The 18636-nt window shown below is 48.8% G+C and overlaps 2 protein-coding genes across 5 annotated transcripts in view; both read left to right on the top strand.

Annotated features, from left to right (window-relative positions):
• The first annotated feature begins 4127 nt into the window (after positions 1–4127).
• Positions 4128–10100, top strand: DDX52 (DExD-box helicase 52). The gene is made up of 15 exons (XM_066563408.1): positions 4128–4223; positions 4360–4576; positions 4878–5008; positions 5204–5389; positions 5631–5774; positions 6542–6653; positions 6888–6960; positions 7035–7238; positions 7606–7696; positions 7883–8005; positions 8231–8381; positions 8636–8711; positions 8882–8953; positions 9069–9161; positions 9432–10100. The coding sequence occupies exons 1-15, from the start codon at positions 4137–4139 to the stop codon at positions 9517–9519; spliced, it is 1848 nt and encodes a 615-aa protein (XP_066419505.1). The 5' UTR covers positions 4128–4136; the 3' UTR covers positions 9520–10100.
• A 1060-nt stretch (positions 10101–11160) lies between these two features.
• SYNRG (synergin gamma) overlaps positions 11161–18636 on the top strand; it is a 36787-nt gene continuing 29311 nt past the window's right edge. For all 4 annotated transcript variants that reach the window (XM_066563701.1, XM_066563700.1, XM_066563704.1 and 1 more), the window contains exons 1-6: positions 11161–11231; positions 14684–14724; positions 16043–16161; positions 17361–17491; positions 17767–17872; positions 18118–18229. In XM_066563701.1, the coding sequence (XP_066419798.1) occupies positions 11161–11231; positions 14684–14724; positions 16043–16161; positions 17361–17491; positions 17767–17872; positions 18118–18229 (580 nt within the window). The remainder of the gene's footprint in view (positions 11232–14683; positions 14725–16042; positions 16162–17360; positions 17492–17766; positions 17873–18117; positions 18230–18636) is intronic.

The raw sequence follows: 18636 nt of genomic DNA, 5'->3' as shown, positions 1-18636 counted from the left end.
CTGTCCCTGTCCCCAGGGGTGTGACAGCAGCCTGGTGCTGTGCCCACCTTGGTGCCAGGGTGGTGCTGGGGCTGGTGAGCAGCTGGTGCTGGCTGGGCTCACACGGGCCAGCAACAAACACTGGATTGCTCAGGGGGTCCTGGGTCACCCCTCGGTGTCCTGCTGGCCAGGAAGGTACCAGGCCGGCTCTGGGGACACCGGGACAGTGGCAGCTCAGCCCTTTCAGGGGCTGTGAACGCTCTCTCCGTGTCCCGGGGTGCGGGCACGCCGAGGGAGGCGCGGTTGCCCAAGAGCGCGGCTCACACACACACAGACACACAGACGCAAACACGTGCACACAGAGACACAAACACACACACACACACAGACAGACACAGACACACAGACACAAACACGCGCACACAGAGACACAAACACACACAAACATAGACACACAGACACACACACCCACATCCACACACACGCAGCTGCTCTGGACCCGTTCTGCCAGTCCGGCCGGTGCCCGGCTCTGCGGGAGTGCCCGCGGCAAGGGCAGCGCCAGCACAGCGGGGCCGGGCCGTGCCAGGCTGGGCTGTGCGGGGCCGGGCTGTGTGAGGCTATGCAGGGCCGGGCTGTGCGGGATCGGGCTGTGCCAGGCTGGGCTGTGCCAGGCTGGACTGTGCGGAGCCGTGCCGGGCCGGGCTGTGCCAGGCTGGGCTGTGCCAGGCTGGACTGTGCGGAGCCGGGCCGGGCTGTGCCAGGCTGGGCTGTGCCAGGCTGGGCTGTGTGGAGCCGTGCAGGATCGGGCCGTGCCAGGCTGGGCTGTGCCAGGCTGGACTGTGCGGAGCCGTGCCGGGCCGGGCTGTGCCAGGCTGGGCTGTGCCAGGCTGGACTGTGCGGAGCCGTGCCGGGCCGGGCTGTGCCAGGGGCAGGACCCGCAGCCCGAGCGCTCCCTGTGCCAGGCGCTGACCCCATCGCCCACTGCCCTGCGGTGTCCGTGATGTGCCCGCAGCGGAGCTTCACCAGTCCGTGACCAGGTGTGATGGGGCACAGGTGTGAGCCAGGAACAGCTCTGGGACAGTTTGCTGTCCTGAACCAGTGTGCCGTACCCAAACACTCCAAAACGCGCTCAGCACCCAGGGAAAGCCGCTCTGCCTGCTCCAGGGCCTGCGATGGTTCCTGCAGCTCCCGAGCTGCCCTGGGCTCCCCGCAGCACCCAGGATCGGTGAACCCTGCTGCATCCTTCTCCCTGCTGCAGCCCTGAGCAGAACGGCAGCGCTGGGGCAGCCACCAGCACCGGCAGGCAGAGCCCCTGGACTCTATTTCTCTGACCCAGAGAGGAAATTTAAAAATCTAAAAACTCAAATGTGCCCCAGAGTTCTCCTTTCCCAGTGTAGGCGTAATGCAGAGCCATGGAAAATCAAAGCCTCAGGCATTTTACGCTGTCTTCTAATTCTAGGAACTTTGATTTTACTTTTCTACTCAGCAAAACGAATCCTCCTCTCTGTAATTAATATGCTGCTCAAATGGATTCTTAATTACAGATAAATCACAAATCTACACACTCAACTGTTTTGCTTTTCAAGTAATAAAACAGATCATTTGTCTTCCTCAGATGAACAGAGCCCAACCAGCACACCATTTCCCCCTTTATGAAGAATTCATTTGCCTTAGAAAGAAAGTCTTTAAAAAAACATTGCAAGGATTTCTTGAATAGGGGATCAAAGCTCCCACACTGCTGGAAACCATTTTTTGCTACACAAGATGTGAGTAAAGGGGGGAAAAGTAAAAGTTTTTTGGTAGTGGTTGGGATTACAACACCCTTGGGAGGGACGGGGACGTGGGGTCAAGAAGTGGTGACCAGGTTAGCAACACAGGGAACAGAAGGGCAGCACAAAGGAACAGAAAGTGGAAATGGACAGCTGAATGAGGACGCATGTTTCTGTGCTGCAAGAGAATGGATGCTACATCAATTCATACTGAGAGCTGAGGGCCAGGGGCCTGTTAATGGATTGGGGCACACAGCAGGGGCCAGAGGTCAGCAGTGTGCTCAGCCGGGCTAATTGACTCTCATGGGCATGCAGGGAGGGTGATGGAGCACGGGGCACGCTGTCCTGCATCCCTGCCACACACCTGTGGGACAGATGGACACACACGTGTCCGAGTCTATGACTCCTCACCACAAAGCACAAGGATTTGTGTCTACGTAGTCTGTCCAGGGTCACTTGTGTATGACAGGGAAAAGGTACACCAGCAGCTGGGTCCTCGTCATTTCATGTTGTTCTTCTCTGGCACTGTTGAAATATTTTTACCTCTTTTTACAAGGCCAACAGATGTTGGCCTGGCTGGATTTCTGCAGGAGCCCAGGCTGCAGGGACTCGGACCTGGCTGTGCACGTGGTGGGATAAATGCACTCACCTGAGCTGTTTTGTCATCTGATGGGATTTTATTTCAGATCCGTGCCTGGGGCACAGCCCAGTGACTGCCCAGTGGCACATCTCACCTGAACTGCCCTGCACCACCCTGGGATCTGCACTCACCTGGGCTGCTCTGCACCATGATGGGATCTGCACTCCCCTGATCTGCTAAACACACCCAGGGATGGTGACTCCACCACCTCCCTGGTTCCTGGGAATTCCCGAAATTCCCCCAAATTCACAGAATTCTCAGAATCACAGAATCACCAGGTTGGAAGAGACCTTAAAGATCATCAATCCAGCCCAGCCCCAACACCTCAACTAAAGCCTGGCACCCAGTGCCACATCCAGTTTTAAACACACCCAGGGATGGTGACTCCACCATCTCCCCGGTGAGAACATTCCAGAACTTCATCACCCTTTCTGTAAAACACTTCTTCCTAAACAGAACAGGAAGAGGCTCCCCAGGGAATGGCTGCCAGAGCTCCAGGAGCTTTGGGACAATGCTCCCAGGGATGCACAGGGTGGGACTGTTGGGGTGTCTGGATGGTCCCTGTAGGTCCCAGCTCAGGATGTTCTATGGTCCCTCGCTCCTGGCACAGGGCGCTCTGCCCTGGAAAGCTCCTCACCCTGACACAGAGGGATTTCCCAGCCGACCCACGGAGAGAATATTCCATTTCCTCACTCTTGCATCTGCCAGCAGCATCCCTTGGTGAGTGATGGATACTGGAGATGATTTATGGTTCTTTGTTACACAAATGCCTCCACATTCTTCCCCATCCTCTCGCAGCAACCAGCAGAGATCAGGAGCCTCGGCCTGGGAACTGCACCCAGGATGCAGAGCTGGCTCTTTATTCACTGTAAATGCACTGCTGGGGACACAAGAAAGGGAAATGCCACCGCTGTGCTGCTCTGCACCCAGGCCCCTGGGTCTGCTTCCACCCGTGTGCTGGGAAGTTAAAGGTCTGGCAAAGAAAACGTGCTATAAATCAGGCAGAGAAGGGCGGAGGGGAGGATCAGGTCTACCCAATTTTTCATCTCAAAGTTTGTTATTAAAGTAGTGAACATTACAGGAGGAACAGCCATGGCCTATATGTCTTACAGCTCTTGGATTTCAGCAACATCAACCTTTAACCCTCGAGACTTTTATTACATTAAATAATTTCTGTTGTTGCTAATTAAATTTCTGTTTGTTTTCCTTCATGAACAACCAGGAAAAAAATCTGTATTCTTTGATCTGATAGAGAGTACTAGACTTACCTGCATTATTGGATCTCACAGCTTATCATAATGAATAAATCCATTAATTAAATAAATTCTGATCTTAATCTGGGCAAACTTTCTTGAATGCCCCGAGGAGCTCAGCCAGTTGCCAGGTTGCTCCTGCCACGGCCTCAAGCATTTCTTTCCTCGGGCACCTTGCGAGGCGGGATTGTACGGGCATAAATCAAGGATTAGCAAAGTGCTTGTGCACGGGCAGCACCCGCACCCTCCTCTGCTCCCTGCCAGGCTCCAGGCCGAGCCGGACGGGGCCACACGGAGGCACCGGGTGAAGGAATTCTCCCTCGTCACCCCCGTGCTGTCGCGATAGCCGATCCCATGTCGCCGCGGCCTAGCGAAGCCTGCCCGCGCCGTTGCCATGGTAACTGGCCGCCATGCCGCCCGCGGCCCGTTGCCATGGTAGCGGCCGGACGTGCTCCCGCTTCCGGCGCGGCGCGGGGGCTGCTGGGATCGGGCAGCATGGAGACCCACGAGCTGTTCCGCCGCCTGGGAGCCGGCGCTCGCTTTGACGTGCGGCGCTTCGGGCTCGACGCGCGGCGCTTCGGGGTGCGGGGACACCGAGGGGAGGGCTTGGGCGCCGGCCCGTGCGCGGTTCAGGCTCCGGAGCCCCGTCCCCCCCGGGCGCGGCGCTGAGGAGCGGGGCCCGGCCATGGCGTCTCACCCTTCTCCTGTTCTCCCGCAGGTGGTTAAAGGGAACCGCGGCAGCGTCTCGCTGGAGAGCCTCGACTTCTTCGGGAATAAGGAGGGAACCCCTCAGGGAGCTGCTGAGGACGGCAGGGGGCTCGCAGGGGCTGAGGAGGAGGTGAAGCAGCAGAAAGATGGAGCAGGGAAAAACGATGGAAAGAGGAAAAGAACGGCAGAAAGTGGTGAAGGGAAAAGAAAAAAGAAAAAGACACGAGGTATCTGTACACGCACACATGTATCCGTGGCAGAACCATCAGGGAATCCCAGAATGGGTTGGGTTGGAAGGGACCTTAAAGCCCATCCAGTTCTGGGTTCCTTGGCTGGCCTGGCTCAGAGCTGATCTCATAACTGAGCCAAGATTCAGTGCTGAGGGCTGGGGATGTGGTTGCCATCCTTCTGGAGTCTGCATTAGTTTTACTGAGAATGAGAGAAAAAAGGTTCTGAGATTACTTTGTCTCCAAATAATGCCTGCCTGTATTTTACTAAAGGAAATTTCAATTTGTTTGCAACTTCCAGGAGCAGTATCAATGCCAGAGCTGTCAGAAAACAATGGAATAAAGTGGATGTCCTCTCTGGAAGCAAAAATTGAAGATGCAAAAGACAAAAAGCCTACTGCAGAGAAGCTTGAACGCTTGAGGAGAGAAAAGGTGGGACCAGGGAATTCTGGTGCAACAAGAGGTGCCTGGTGTTCTGTGGGTGTTTGATCCAAAACTGAGGTTTATTTATGGTGATTCCTCATTGGAGGAGGGTGAAGGATTGTAGGGGAAGGAGCCAGGAGAGGAGTCCATAGGTGGTGAGTTTGATGGTGTAAATTAAAAAGGAGTTTGTCTTTTGCCTCGCAGGTCAATCGCTTCAGGCACCAGCACAGGATCAGCATCCAGGGAACAGATCTCCCTGACCCCATTGCTACCTTTGAGCAGCTTCAGGAGGAGTACAAAGTGCACCCTAAAATCCTGGAGAACATCCAGGCTGCAGGCTTCCACGTCCCAACAGCCATCCAGATGCAGGCAATTCCTGTCATGCTGCACGTGAGTCCTCTGGGCTTTCAGGGCTCCCACAGAACCTGGGGCTGGGGCTGCTTTGTGGCACTTTCAAAGCTGGATGAGCTTCATCCAAACTGAAAGCTTGGCTTTTTCAGTTTTCCTCATCTGTGCTTTGCCTGAGGTATTTTGGGTCAGTGTGCAGCATTGATATTTGTGGGAATGGAATGTTTACTCTTTTTTCTTTTTTTCCCTTGCTGAAATATAAGTTTGGTTTTTTTTCTTACAGGGTCGGGAGCTTCTGGCTTCAGCTCCTACAGGGTCTGGGAAAACACTGGCATTTTGTATCCCTCTCTTAACACATCTGAAACAACCCAGGAACAAAGGATTCAGGGCTCTGATCATATCACCCACCCGAGAACTTGCCAGCCAGGTGTGTGCTCAGGGAATCTCACCCTGATGGGCTGCAGTGTTGTCACTCTGCATCAGCAAAACAGCAGCTCAGTAAATATTTTTTTTCCTTTATTGCCCTCACATATCAGAAAAAGCTAATTTAAATGTTTCTTTCAAGTCTTTTGACTTCTCTGGAGTAGGTACATATCTATTATCTGGGTCTAATCTCAATGATTAGATTAGAGGCTCAAGATTCTTTGATCATATTTTAAACTGCCCAGGGCTCAGGTGCTCTTAAAACCTCCTTTCCTACTTGAGATTGCTACAAGAGATTTATCTGTCCCAAACTTGGAATTTCAAGGGATAACTTTATAATAAAGCTGTGTTGATAAATGAAATAAAAATGACACCTTTGGGCAGTTTTTATTCATGTGAAAGAGGGAGCCACATGTGGTAGTGATGTGAATAATGTATATTAAAGAGATGTATTTTATTATGCTAAGGAAACCAGAGGGATTTCTCTTAACTCTGAAATCAGGGTGAGGTTTGAAGCTCTACCTTCAGGATTAGGTTGCTCAGAGCAGCTGTGGCTGGCCCTGGATCCCTGGCAGTGTCCCAGGCCAGGCTGGACAGGGCTTGGAGCACCCTGGGACAGTGGGAGGTGTCCCTGCCATGGCAGGGGGAACTGGATGGGCTTTAATGTCCCTCCAACCCAAAGCATTCCATGACTCCACTGTGGCCAGCAGATTTTTGGTTAGAAAGGCTCATTAGCTCAGTTTGGGAACCCAGTCTCTGCTGCCTTTTCAGACCCACCGGGAGCTGGTGAAGCTGGCAGAGGGCACAGGCTTCAGAATCCACATGATCCACAAGGCGGCTGAGGCAGCCAAGAAGTTTGGCCCCAAGTCTTCCAAGAAATTTGGTAACTGTTCTAATGACTGAACTGCTTCTAAAAAATTTAAAAGTGTCACTGACCTTTGTTTTGGGCTGTGTGGTTTTAAAGAGGTGGTTAAAAAGTGGCAGGGAAGAAATGGGAAGTGAGAGGACATGGACACTGCTAAACTGGACCTCTGGCAGATTGGGTTGGATCTGGTGTTCTGTTAGTTTGGTTTATTTTGTGTCTTTTTTTGACATTTTGCTTCTTTCATTTTAATAGATATACTGGTTACTACTCCCAACAGACTCATTTATCTGCTGAAAGAAGATCCTCCAGCAATAGACTTGAGCAGGTAGGAGAGTCTGTTTGCAATGTGCTTTGCCACTCAGGAGTGGCTCTCCTGAAAACCAAACCTCTTGTTCCTAGCGTGGAGTGGCTGGTGGTGGATGAGTCAGACAAGCTGTTTGAGGATGGCAAGTCAGGATTCAGGGACCAGCTGGGCACAATCTTCCTGGCATGCACCTCCCACCTGGCCAGGAGGGCCCTGTTCAGCGCTACCTTTGCCCACGACGTGGAGGAGTGGTGTAAGCTCAACCTGGACAACCTTGTGCTGGTGTCTGTTGGGGCAAGGTAGGTGTTGCCTGCTTCTTTTTTTAAAAAAAATTCATGGGAAATTGTTTTCTCTGCATCATCAGCCTGCTTGGTTTTGTGGCTGCTCTTAGTCAGCACTGCAGGTTGTTTGTCTCCAGAGAAAATTGTGTAGGCATGTGGATATTTCTCTTGTGTTGAATTAAGTGTTCTTTTCCTTTGCCAATTACTTCATCATCAAATAAACATCAATCTTAGGAGCATGCACTGCTTTTGTTGTGCAGTATTTCTCATCCACCAAGTTATATTTTTATGGGGGTTATATATGCTACATATATTTATTAATGTATAAGTTTTTGTTAATGTATATAAGAATACTGAAGTGTTTCTGTTGGATTTCTGGTTTCAGAAACTCTGCAGCAGAGACAGTAGAACAAGAGCTGCTGTTTGTTGGATCTGAGACAGGAAAACTAACAGCAATGAGAGAGCTTGTTAAAAAGGTATTTTGGAGAGACTGAGCATGTTCCTCTTCCTGTTCAACTGAGCTATGGTCTGTCAGAGACTCCCAATTGCCCAGGTCAAACACTTCTCTGTGACACATGTTAAACCATTGCCCAAATCTGCTCTCTCTCAGTTTCTGCAAGGAAAGGGACTTTGGAACCTGAGATAAACTTACTCTTTTGCAGGGTTTTTCTCCTCCAGTCCTTGTTTTTGTACAGTCTATTGAGAGGGCTAAAGAGCTTTTCCATGAGCTTATTTATGAAGGGATCAATGTGGATGTCATCCATGCAGACAAGACTCAGCAACAGGTAGGAGGATTTTATTTCTTTTCAAGAAATAATTTAGAAATAAAGGTAAAAGCAAGAATGTTGCAATGCAATTCCAGGTAACCGTGGCAGCAAATTCCTGCAGGTTTTTGTTCAGAGGTTTAGTTTTATTCTTTAACATCGTGACAACTTTAAGGAAACAAGTTCACCTCCTTTCTCAATTGCTATTGGGACTGCTTCCAAATATCTTTTCTGTTTTTTTCCTAGAGAGACAAAGTAGTGCAGAGTTTCAGAGCAGGGAAGATCTGGGTGCTCATCTGCTCTGCATTACTGGCTCGAGGGATGGACTTCAAAGGTGTGAACATGGTCATCAATTATGATTTACCAACCAGTGCAGTTGAATACATCCACAGGATAGGTGAGGCATGGCTCACAAATCACCTCCTTTTCCCCATTTCTGAGGTCTTTAATGTAGATGCTCTTGTTTTTGTCAGCACCCTGTGAACCTTATTTAGATGTGTCAGATGTAGCTGTGCTTTCATTCACTGGCAGCAGTGTTTGGGGGTTGGCTGCCTGGTCTGTGAACATGCATCAGGAGGCTGGGGCTGTGAGGAGGAATAAGGGGAGCTGTCTGAAGTAAAATCTCTACTCTGCAAAATGTGTGCTTGGCAGGTCGTACTGGGAGAGCAGGACACAGAGGAAAGGCAGTCACTTTCTTTACAGAAGACGATAAACCTTTATTACGGAGGTAATCTCTCTGGATTAATAATGTCTTTACTTCTTGCTTTAAAAAGAAATCACCACAAAACAAAAGATCAACAACAAACCAGCCAGTTTGCTTTGCTGTTTTGCACAAAAAAAAATATTTATCACTTGTCCAAGCACTGGAGTTGATCTCTTCCCTCCTGTTCTTTCCAGTATTGCCAACGTTATCCAGCGAGCTGGCTGTCCTGTGCCAGAATACATAAAGCATTTGCCCAAACTGCAGAGGTATGTTCATTTGAGCAGTTAACCAGTCTTTTAATCCATGCTTTTTAATGACTTGTGGAAATTTCTAGAACTAGAAACCCTAGTAATTTCATCGTTCTTCACTAAATATTCTCAGCAAACAAAAGAAGAAATTCATTAAGAAACCTTTGACAAGAGAATCCATTTGTACCACCCCAAAGTGCTTCTTGAAAAAAGACAAAAGAAAAATGTAAGTAGCTTTTGCTGAAGAGGAGGTAAGAGTTGCTTTTTATCAAGAAACAGCCCAGAAAATTTAAGCAAAGAAATGGATTACTTGTTTGGATGAACCACCTAGTCATAATGATTTTAGTGATGAAGTTTTAGTGTTAGAATCTGTCTCCTGGAGCTTGGATTAATGACAACACATTCCTTGTGTGGTGCCATGTGTCAGGTGACAGCAGCCTGAATTTAAACCACTGGTTATGCTCAGGTGTCTTGATCTCCAGTGTGTTTCTTGTAGGAAAACTACAAAGGAAAATACTAAGGGAAAGAAGAAAGGTAAAGAAGACAAAAACGGCAGTAAATTACAGACTGTTGTAGAAAGCTGAATTCAGGCTGGTGAGCTGGGGCTGACACCTCTGTCTGTGCTGGAACAGAAGACTGAAGATGGCAGCGATGGTGAAGGGAGAAGAACGTTTCTCATGTTTCCTTTGGGGTGCGGGTGGAGATCTACATGCTAGAAAGTCTCTACTGCAATGCCGGAAGAGAATTCCTGGATGCTTCTTATAGAAGCTGGAGCATGTGCTCGTGCAGTGAATGCTGTGTATTTCTGAGAGTAGTTCAAAACCAGCAGCAGCTTGTGTTACTTTCACACAGTTTTGTACTGCTCCTTGAAAATATTGTCTGTGTTCAGATCACCCCTAATATGTTTTTTAGACACTTCCAGGAGATTCAGAGACAAAAACCACCAATGTTTACCCTCAGATTTGATAAATGCAGCTGTCAGAGACTTCCCTGGACACTTGAAAAAAGCCAAAACAAACCCACTTGTATGTGAAAGTAAAGCCTTGCTCTTCCTACTGTTTTTCTTCTATAAAATTATTTTGAAATAAACTAATACGTACCATTAATTTTGTACGCTTTTATAACTGAGCCTGAAACTAGAATAAACAAGGTCATAAAATGCTAATTCAGAGACCTGTGTGTTTGTGCAGCCTCTGTGGAACAAGTCTCCAGGCAAAAAAGGCCCAACTTTGTGCATTTTCCCTCTCTTCATCTGCCCAGCGTGTTCTCAGCCCACCCTGCTTTTGTCATCAGAATTCCAGTCAGGCAGGAATGGCTTCTTTGCAACTGCAATCCTTGCAGGAAGAATTTCTGGACAGGATTGTCTTGGTTTAATCTAGTTTGGATGGGGCAGGCACAGCACCCTGTGGCAGGGCCTCAGCACCCTCCCAGGGAGGAATTTATTCCCAATATCCATCTACCCCTCCCTCTGGCGCTGTAAATCCATTGTCCCTTGTCTTGTCACTTTCAGGCTCTTGTCGCATGTCCCCAGGTGACCCCTGCGGGAGGTCGGGCACAAAGGCGACGCTTTATTTTCCTTTTTACGGAAAAGCGGTGCTTTGGATGCTGGAAACCGGCGTTCCCCAGGGGAAGCCGGGGCCATTCATCCCCATCCAGGCCGTTCCCGGGGACATGTGGGGCTGAGGAACCGAGAGGATGTGGGAGTGTGGAACCAAAGAATCGAGGGGTTGTGGGGCTGTGAAACCGAGAGGGATGTGGGGCTGTGGAATCGAGGGGATATGGGCTTGTGGAACCGAGGGGATGTGGGGCTTGTGGAACCGAGGGGATGTAGGGTTACGGTTCTGTGGGGCTGAGACACGGAGGAGCTGTGGGGATGTGGAACGGAAGAACCGAGAGGCCGTGGCTCTGTGGAACGGAAGAACCCAGAGGCCGTGGCTCTTTGGGGCTGTGGAACGGAAAAACCGAGGTGCTCTGGTTCTGTGGAACGGCGGAACCGAGGGGCTGTGATTCTCTGGGGCTGTGGAACGGAGGAAGCGAGGGGCCCTGGCTCTGTGGGGCCGTGAAACGGAGGAAGCGAGGGGCTGTGATTCTCTGGGGCTGTGGACCGGAGGAACCGAGGAGCCGTACAACCGGGGAGCGGCGGGGCCGGGGGCGGTGCCTGCCCGGGCCGGCCCCGGAAGCCGCCGCCGCCGCTCCGCTGACAGACGGCGGGGCCGAGCGCGAAGATGGCGCTGCGGCCCGGGCCCGGCGCGGGGGGCGCCGGCGGGGCGGGCGGCGGAGCGGCCGGGGCCGCCAGGTCGGTGGTGACCGGGAGCGGCGGGCGAGGGGCTGCGGAGAGGGAGCGGACAAAGGGTGGGAGGGCGATGATGGGGAATGAAGGGGACGCGGGGAGGGGCGGAGATGGGGGCGATGGGAGGGCTGGGGTGGCGGCTCGGAGTGCAGGTGGGGTGTCAGGGCCCAGGTGGGCTGTGCGGGGTTTCTGGCTGGCCTCTGGGGGTCCCAGGTAGGGTCTGTAGGGTCTCAGCTGTGGCACATCCTGGGTGGGATGTGGGGGTCGCAGGTGTGGCACAAGGGGTCTCAGGTGAGGCTCGTGGGATCGTGGGTGGGGGTCCCAGGTGGGGTTCGTGGGTTGTCAAGTGAGCTTTGTGGGGTCTTGGGTAGGACGGGCGTGTCTCAGGTGTAGTACCTGTGATCCTGGATGGAACATCAGGGGCCCAGGCAGGATGTGGGGTCTGGGTGGGGAGGGGAGGTCCCAGGTGTGTTGTTGGGAATGCAGCCACGGTAGCTCTGCGCTTTGCTGGGATTCATTCACATTTTGGGGGCCCAGCTGATTTTCCCCGGTGTGTCCAGGCTTGGGCAGTTGTGCCCCACTTGCCGTCAGGCTCTGCAGCTGCAATCTCAGATATTGGGGTGGGAAGGATTTGGGGGTTCTTCCAGCCCCACCCAGTTCACAGTAAATGTTCTGTCATCGCTGGGCAGGTCTGTCTGTCTGTGTCCTCCTGGGACCCAGCCTCCCTGGGGACTTCCCTTTTCCCCTCCTTCTCACAAAGGGCACCTTGGCCACAGGGAGGACTGAGGAATCCTGTCAGGAGAAAAAAAAAAAAAAAAAAAAGCCAGTGTTAAAAGAGATGTTGCTGTGTTTCTGGAGAGGTTGGAAAACTGGATTTCACCACCTTTGAAGGCTCTAGTAATGTGTTTTTTTCAATGTAGGTTCTTGTCTGCTATTTATCTCTTGTCCTACTTCCAGGGAGGCTGAGGAAATTTTGCATTTGACAATTAAGCTCATTGAGTTGTCTTGGAAATCCGAATCCCATGGTTTTGTCAGTGTTATTGGGAGTGTTGTCATTGTTGTCAGTTTCAGAAATAAAGGTTCTGAAAAATAAAAGGATTTACACAGTTGCCCATTGATAGTATTTTGGTTTCTTTGAGGACAAAGTCTGGAGGTAGAGGAAAAGTTCTGCTCTGTGTGGGTTCTTTGCCTGATTTTGCTTCAATTTTTGTGCGTTTCTCCCATTCAAAAATACTCTGACAGTCTGTTGCATCGATGGAGTTGTACTGTTTGGGAATCAAGGGGTTTAAAAATCCACTTGTGGATGGGAAAGCGTTCTGTGTGGTTTGGAGCTGTTACACTGAAGTCTCCATTCAGAAAAGGAGTTGCTGCTCCCCACGCTCCTGCGTTTTGGCTGAAGCTGTTGCTTGGTTGGTTTGGGGCTTCTTGGTGGTTTTTTTAGGCTCCATATTTAAAATACTGATGCAGTAGGAATGTACAGATTTCTGGCACTGCTTTAAGAGGTCTGTGGCAGGGCGATCACTTTGTTCCCTTCCCTTCATTGTATTTGTGCAGCATGCCCAGGGCGCCGTCGCACGGGGACCGTCCCTGCGCTGGCTCCCTCAGCCACGAGAGCCAGCTGCTTTCCCTGATTGCTCTGGGCAATCCTGCATCTCCAAAAAAGCACTTCAGTTCCCATTGGTGGAGTGGTTTGTGGCCGTGCCAGCGTGGCTGGTGCTGGCAGTTGCACACTGAGTCCTGGAGTGAATCCTGGTGGATCTGAGCAGCATGTACGGGGTTGTGCTGGCAGAACTTGCTTTGGACCAGCTCCTCTTCCAGTGCCCTCTAATCAGCTGAGGGGGTTTTGGTTGATCGTTTCTTTTTATTTTTTTTTTTCAGCAGAGACTTATAAATAAACCAGGAGCTCTGTAGAAAGGGATAAATATTTAATAGTTTGGCCTTTACTTGCTCCCAGCAAGCAGTGGTACCTCCCGACGCTGGTTCTGTTTACGTTGCATTTGTTGGTTTGGGGAATTCTTGTTGATCAGGTTCCCCAACAAGAAGGGAAGCGTGACTCTTAGAACACTTCTACATGATGAGGAGATCTTCAGAAATTGCATTTAATGTTTCATCATTCTCTTTGTTTTCGTGTTGATACTGTATGCCAAGGAGTGGATTAAAATGCCTGAGTTGAGTTAAACAGCCCTTGGCTGTGGTGAGAACCAAGCCCTGCACGTGTTTGGGGCTGAGCTGTGTGGGGCTGCAGAGTTCTTCAGGGGGAGAAGCCCAGATGGTGGGGTGGAGGATGGCAAGACTGGACCATTGGGAAGCACAGGTGTGTGGTAGTTGTGGAAGGAGAAACCAGCACACAGTGCTCAGGGCTGAAGAAGGAGCTTCAGGATGATGAAGATCCTGAGTAGAGGATGAAGTGAAGAGCAAATGGGTTGTCTTGGTGACCGTGTGACCCTCTGCCTGTACAGTGGAGAGGTGCAATTTGCTCCTGGATAAATGCATAATTTAAATTCCCTATTTTATCTTAGTGCTCATATTACACAGCTCTTTTATATTTATAAACCAGGTTGGCTTTCAGGACTTCCTGCAGCCATTTCTGATGGCATTTTCTCTTGTACTCTTCGTCAGTTTCTTTTACATCCACGCTTGAAATTGAACATTGAATATCTCTAAGTGTGTTTCTCTTCCACAGCACTTTGATGTAATAACTGCCTGGGACACTGAGTGAGGTTCTTGTTTGGGAAATTGCTGCTGACGTGGGTTTCTGCAAGTTGCTTGCAAACGAGAATTTTAAACTAGGTCCTTTTTTACTGTTTGGCAGCTGTTTGAGAGCGAGGGCTAGCAATTTCCATTAGGATTTTAGTTGAAATTTTAATGGTTCTTCCTCTGGGTGCACTTGACCCTTGGTACGTGAATGAATGTTTTCTCCAAGGTTCTATTTTTTTTGTAATTAGATAACTGAGAAAATAGGAACTCCATTCTTTTGTGATGTTTCTAAAGGGGGCAAAAAGTGATGGGGTTTTGTGGACAGTTTCTTTTTCTTCAGAAAAGCTGTTCCTAAGCAGCTGAGAAGTGTTCTCTGGGGGTCCTGCTGAGTCAGATACTTCCAAGAGGAGATGTTTATTCATTCCATGCTTAGCCCACACAACACACTGACCCGTTCCCAAGCTGTGTGGGTGCTGAAAGGCTCTAGTGGGTGATGTGGATGAGTCAAAGCCGTGTCAGGGCTGCTGGGAGGATCAGCTCTGCGTTTCCTGGCTCTGCACTGCCGGGCTGCTTTGGGATCCCGCTGAGGGAGAACCTTTTCCCTTGGATGGGTTGGGTTCTGTGGGACCTGCAGGAGCAGCTGCAAGTGCTGACCAGAAGGTGGGAGGCTCCTGGTGATGGTGCTGATGTGGAAGTCAAGGTGGATTTTCCATTTGCACTAAAGTGACAGAATTTCACGTACTCTTGTTTTCCTCCTGCAGCTTCATGTTTCCCGTCGCAGGCGGGTTGGGCCCCCCTCAAGGTACGTATCAGCTTCACATTTTGAGCACAAAGTTCTTGATTTTGTTTAGACAAATTAGACCTAAACCAGGTCTGCAGTGATGTTCAGAGGTGGGATTATTAATTGAACTCCATAGCTGTTTTTTGCCCTTGAATTCAGCTCTCTCACTCCTCTGGTGGGAAAATCTCCCGTGTGTTGTTGAAGCAGCATCCCCAGAATGTGGATTAAAGGTCCAGGAAAACTACATCTCCCTTTTTAACCTGAATTGGCCTTTTGGATTCTGGTGTTTTATTTTGAGAGTGGTATTTCACCTCTCTCTGCTTCATCTCCCAGCTGTGTACACCCATGCTGTGTGGGTGTTGCAAGACCTGGTAAATATTTACAAAGCACATCAAGACCCTGGGACAAGAGTCACAACCCGTGTGGAAAGTATTAATACAATGGGAGAGCCTCAGCCTTAAATTGCCTTTGTTCTCATTCCTGATGCAGTGCTGTTTGTTTAATTAGGGGAAAATATGCAGAGAATTTATGGGGAAATGGAGAGGTTTTTATTAAAATCCCAGGGACTGATTCATGGATTATTCCTGCCTGTGTCATGGCCTCCTGGAGTGTTTTTGCATAATTATCTCATGGTGTGCTGGTAACAAGTGCATGTTAGTGTTTGTCTCCCAAGACAGCAAAATGTGAGGCAGGAAGGTACTGAAACATAACCCACTTGCTTTATTCAGTGAATTAACACATTCCAGCCTGGTTTGTCCAATTTTGTGCACGTTTAGCTTTTACTGACAAGGATTGTTGCCATTCTAACACATGTAGTGGGCTAATTAACCTAAAGTGTGCTAATTAACCTACAGCAAATTATCCAGCCAGGTCAGAGTGTGAAGTTGCTTTGTGAAAGGTTGACTTTATTTCCCAAGATTTATTTTCAGAAGCTGCTGTTTTCAAGAGAAATGGGAATTACCAGCACCAGTCACCCTGGTTAATTAAATCTTTTTAATTGGAAATGACCCTTCCAAAAATCATATGGGAAGAAACCCACAGAGAATCTTTAGGCTGGTGGGATAATTCATCAGCTTAGTTACTGAAAAGCCCTGTAATATTTTTCCCTGTAGACTCACCAGTGTTTAAACTGAGGAGATTCTGTGGTTGCCTGCAGTGTAGCAAATTTTACTATTTTTATTTTTAAACCATCCACCACAACTCAGAGTTTTTTACTTTCCTTTGCTTGTTTAGTAAACAAAAAAGATCAGTTAAATGGGGGAGGCAGGGTTAGGGAAGGGAAAAAAAAAAAGGTTCTCACATTAACTGGGCACTTGGCTTGTTTAATGTTTCGTTGCAGGGATGATTCCTATGCAACAGCAAGGGTTTCCAATGGTTCCTGTCATGCAGACCAACATGCCAGGGATGATGGGAATGAATTATGGCTCTCAGATGCCTCCTGGACCCATGGCCATGCAGGTGTGTGGCAGAGAAATGTGGGCTGAAAGTGCAGGGCCCCAGACTGGTTTGGGGAAATGGGACCTTAAAGCTCATCCAGTTCCACCCCTGCCATGGCAGGGACCCCTTCCACCATCCCAGGCTGCTCCAAGCTCCATTCAACCTGGCCTTGGGCACTTCCAGGGATGGGGAGCCCACAACCTCTCTGGGCACCCTGTGCCAGGGCCCCACCACCCTCACAGGGAAGAATTTCTCTCTAATATCCAGTCTAAGCCTGCCCTCCTCCAGGTTAAGGCCATTCCCTCTGTCCTATCACTATTATTTTTCTTTTTCCTTAAAGTAACTTTGTCTTTAGTGCTGCTGTTGCTAATTGAGGAATAAGAATTAAATGTGAGCAGATAATACTATGTTCTCTCTCTTTTAATCTATTCTTTTCTATTTAGCACCATATGTGCTTATGTACAAATTTGCACTTTGCTGAAATTTATTGTTTTTGCATGACTTTCTAACCAAAGTGCTGTGTCACAAATGGAATTTATTGTTTTGCCATGTCCTTGCACTCCTTTCCCTCCCCCAGCTGCAATTTATTATGTTATTCTGGCAAAATTTATAGTAGGAAGATGTTTTTATGAGAGCTGGTCTAAAAATAATAAACAGTTTTTGTTCTCTTCCTACGTGTTCTGAGACCAAATGCAAAATGAATAGTAAGAAAAGTAAATTATTTTCTGGCTCCTTCTATATTAGGCAGCTTTGCTGCTCTAAATGTCCCAGAATATATTTCTCAGCAAATGCTTCTGATGCAGTTTATTCAGACAAGGTTCCTCTTGGCTGTTATCATATATTGTCTGGGAGATGCCTAGACCACGTTTTCCAGCATCTGTGCTTGGTAGGAGGGAATATAAAAATATTATGAAATCCCTTAGAATAGGACCCAGAAATCCCAAGAAAGCCCATACTGAACAGTGTAGGATGGCTGTAACCTTCCTGCTCTTGGGGCATGTTGGATTTGCAGAGCTGATTTTTGCCAGTTTTCCCAAAAGCTGTGAGTTTGAGTGCTTGTGGAGAGGAAGAGTGCCACCTACTGAGGGCACTCCCCAGCTCCGCATTCCACAGACTCCACTTTGCTGCCACTGCCAGCGGTTTGGCTTTTTCTACAGGGGAAAAAAATACACTGGAGCTGAAAGCAACGCCCTGGAGCTGTGTGCTGTGCTTGCTTGCAGGGTGGCATGGCCCTGGGGCCGATGCCAGCAGCTGGAATGCCCTACATGGGACAGGCCTCCTTCCTGGGAATGCGCCCCGCTGGTCCCCAGTACGGCCCCGACATGCAGAAGCAGTTTGCAGAGGAGCAGCAGTAAGTGACCCTGCACTGGCTCTGTCAGGGGGAGGTGTGCTTTCTCTGGAGCAGCGCTGGGGCTGTGGGATATTGCTGGATATTCCATTGCCTCTGAAGTTTGTGGTGCTTGTCCAGGTCTGAGGAGAAGCAGGAGTGTGTGCACCAAACCACCTGAATCTGAGACAGTAGAAATGGAGAAATCAAGCACAAACCTGGTGTGAAAAGTCTCATAAAAATTGTTTATATATATATTTAATATTTTTTAAATTTTTTAAAAAATAATTCTCCTTCAGGAAGAGGTTTGAGCACCAGCAGAAGTTCTTAGAGGAAGAAAGAAAACGGCGGCAGTTTGAAGAGCAGAAACAAAAGCTGAGACTTCTGAGCAGTGTGAAACCCAAGGTATGGCCTGATCATGAGTGGGGTGTTTCCTTCTTTAGATTTTTTTTAATAGCTTTTAATGGGAGGGTCTCTTTCAAAAGTAGATCAGTGGGAATTGCATGAGATGCCAGATTATGGCCTGAAAAGCCTCTGGAAGAGTCAGTCCTTTACACACTTTGCCAGCAGCAGGCATTGCTAAGTCTGGGTATTGGAGGAAAACTGAGCTGTTCTGTCAATTCTTCAAAACTTTTTCTGTGCTCTTTCAGACAGGTGAAAAAAGCAGAGATGATGCTTTGGAAGCCATTAAAGGGAACTTAGATGGCTTTTCTAGAGATGCTAAAATGCACCCAACACCAGCAACACATCAAAAAAAGCCAGGTTTGTAATTTTCCTCATTTTCCAACTGAAAATAAAACTCCAACATTTGAAATCCTCAGCAGGGGGAACTAATTCCAACAAGTATTTTTATTTGGTGGTACAAAATGAGTGGATTAACAGTTTTGTAAAATCAAATGTCATTCTGGCAACTGTTTGCTAGGTCAGGGTATGAGGGTGAAATATTGATAGATATGAGCCTTTATTAAAAGACTTGAAATCTTTAACAGAAAGCCTCCTGTGCCGTGCTAAATGTGAAACATCAAGGAAATTGATAAAGCGTTTGTTCTTTTCTAGTCAAAGCATTAATTAATGTTTTGCAGAGTGCTTTTGAAGATGAGAAGTGGTATTTAAGTGCTAAGAATGATCAAAACCATATGTAAAGACTTGAGTGGAGTGTCACAGCTGGC

This window comes from Molothrus aeneus, chromosome 20 (assembly GCF_037042795.1).
Source record: "Molothrus aeneus isolate 106 chromosome 20, BPBGC_Maene_1.0, whole genome shotgun sequence".
NCBI classification, from domain to species: domain Eukaryota; kingdom Metazoa; phylum Chordata; class Aves; order Passeriformes; family Icteridae; genus Molothrus; species Molothrus aeneus.
Note: the sequence above shows the minus strand (reverse complement) of the source record. Positions and strands in the feature narration are given on the sequence as shown.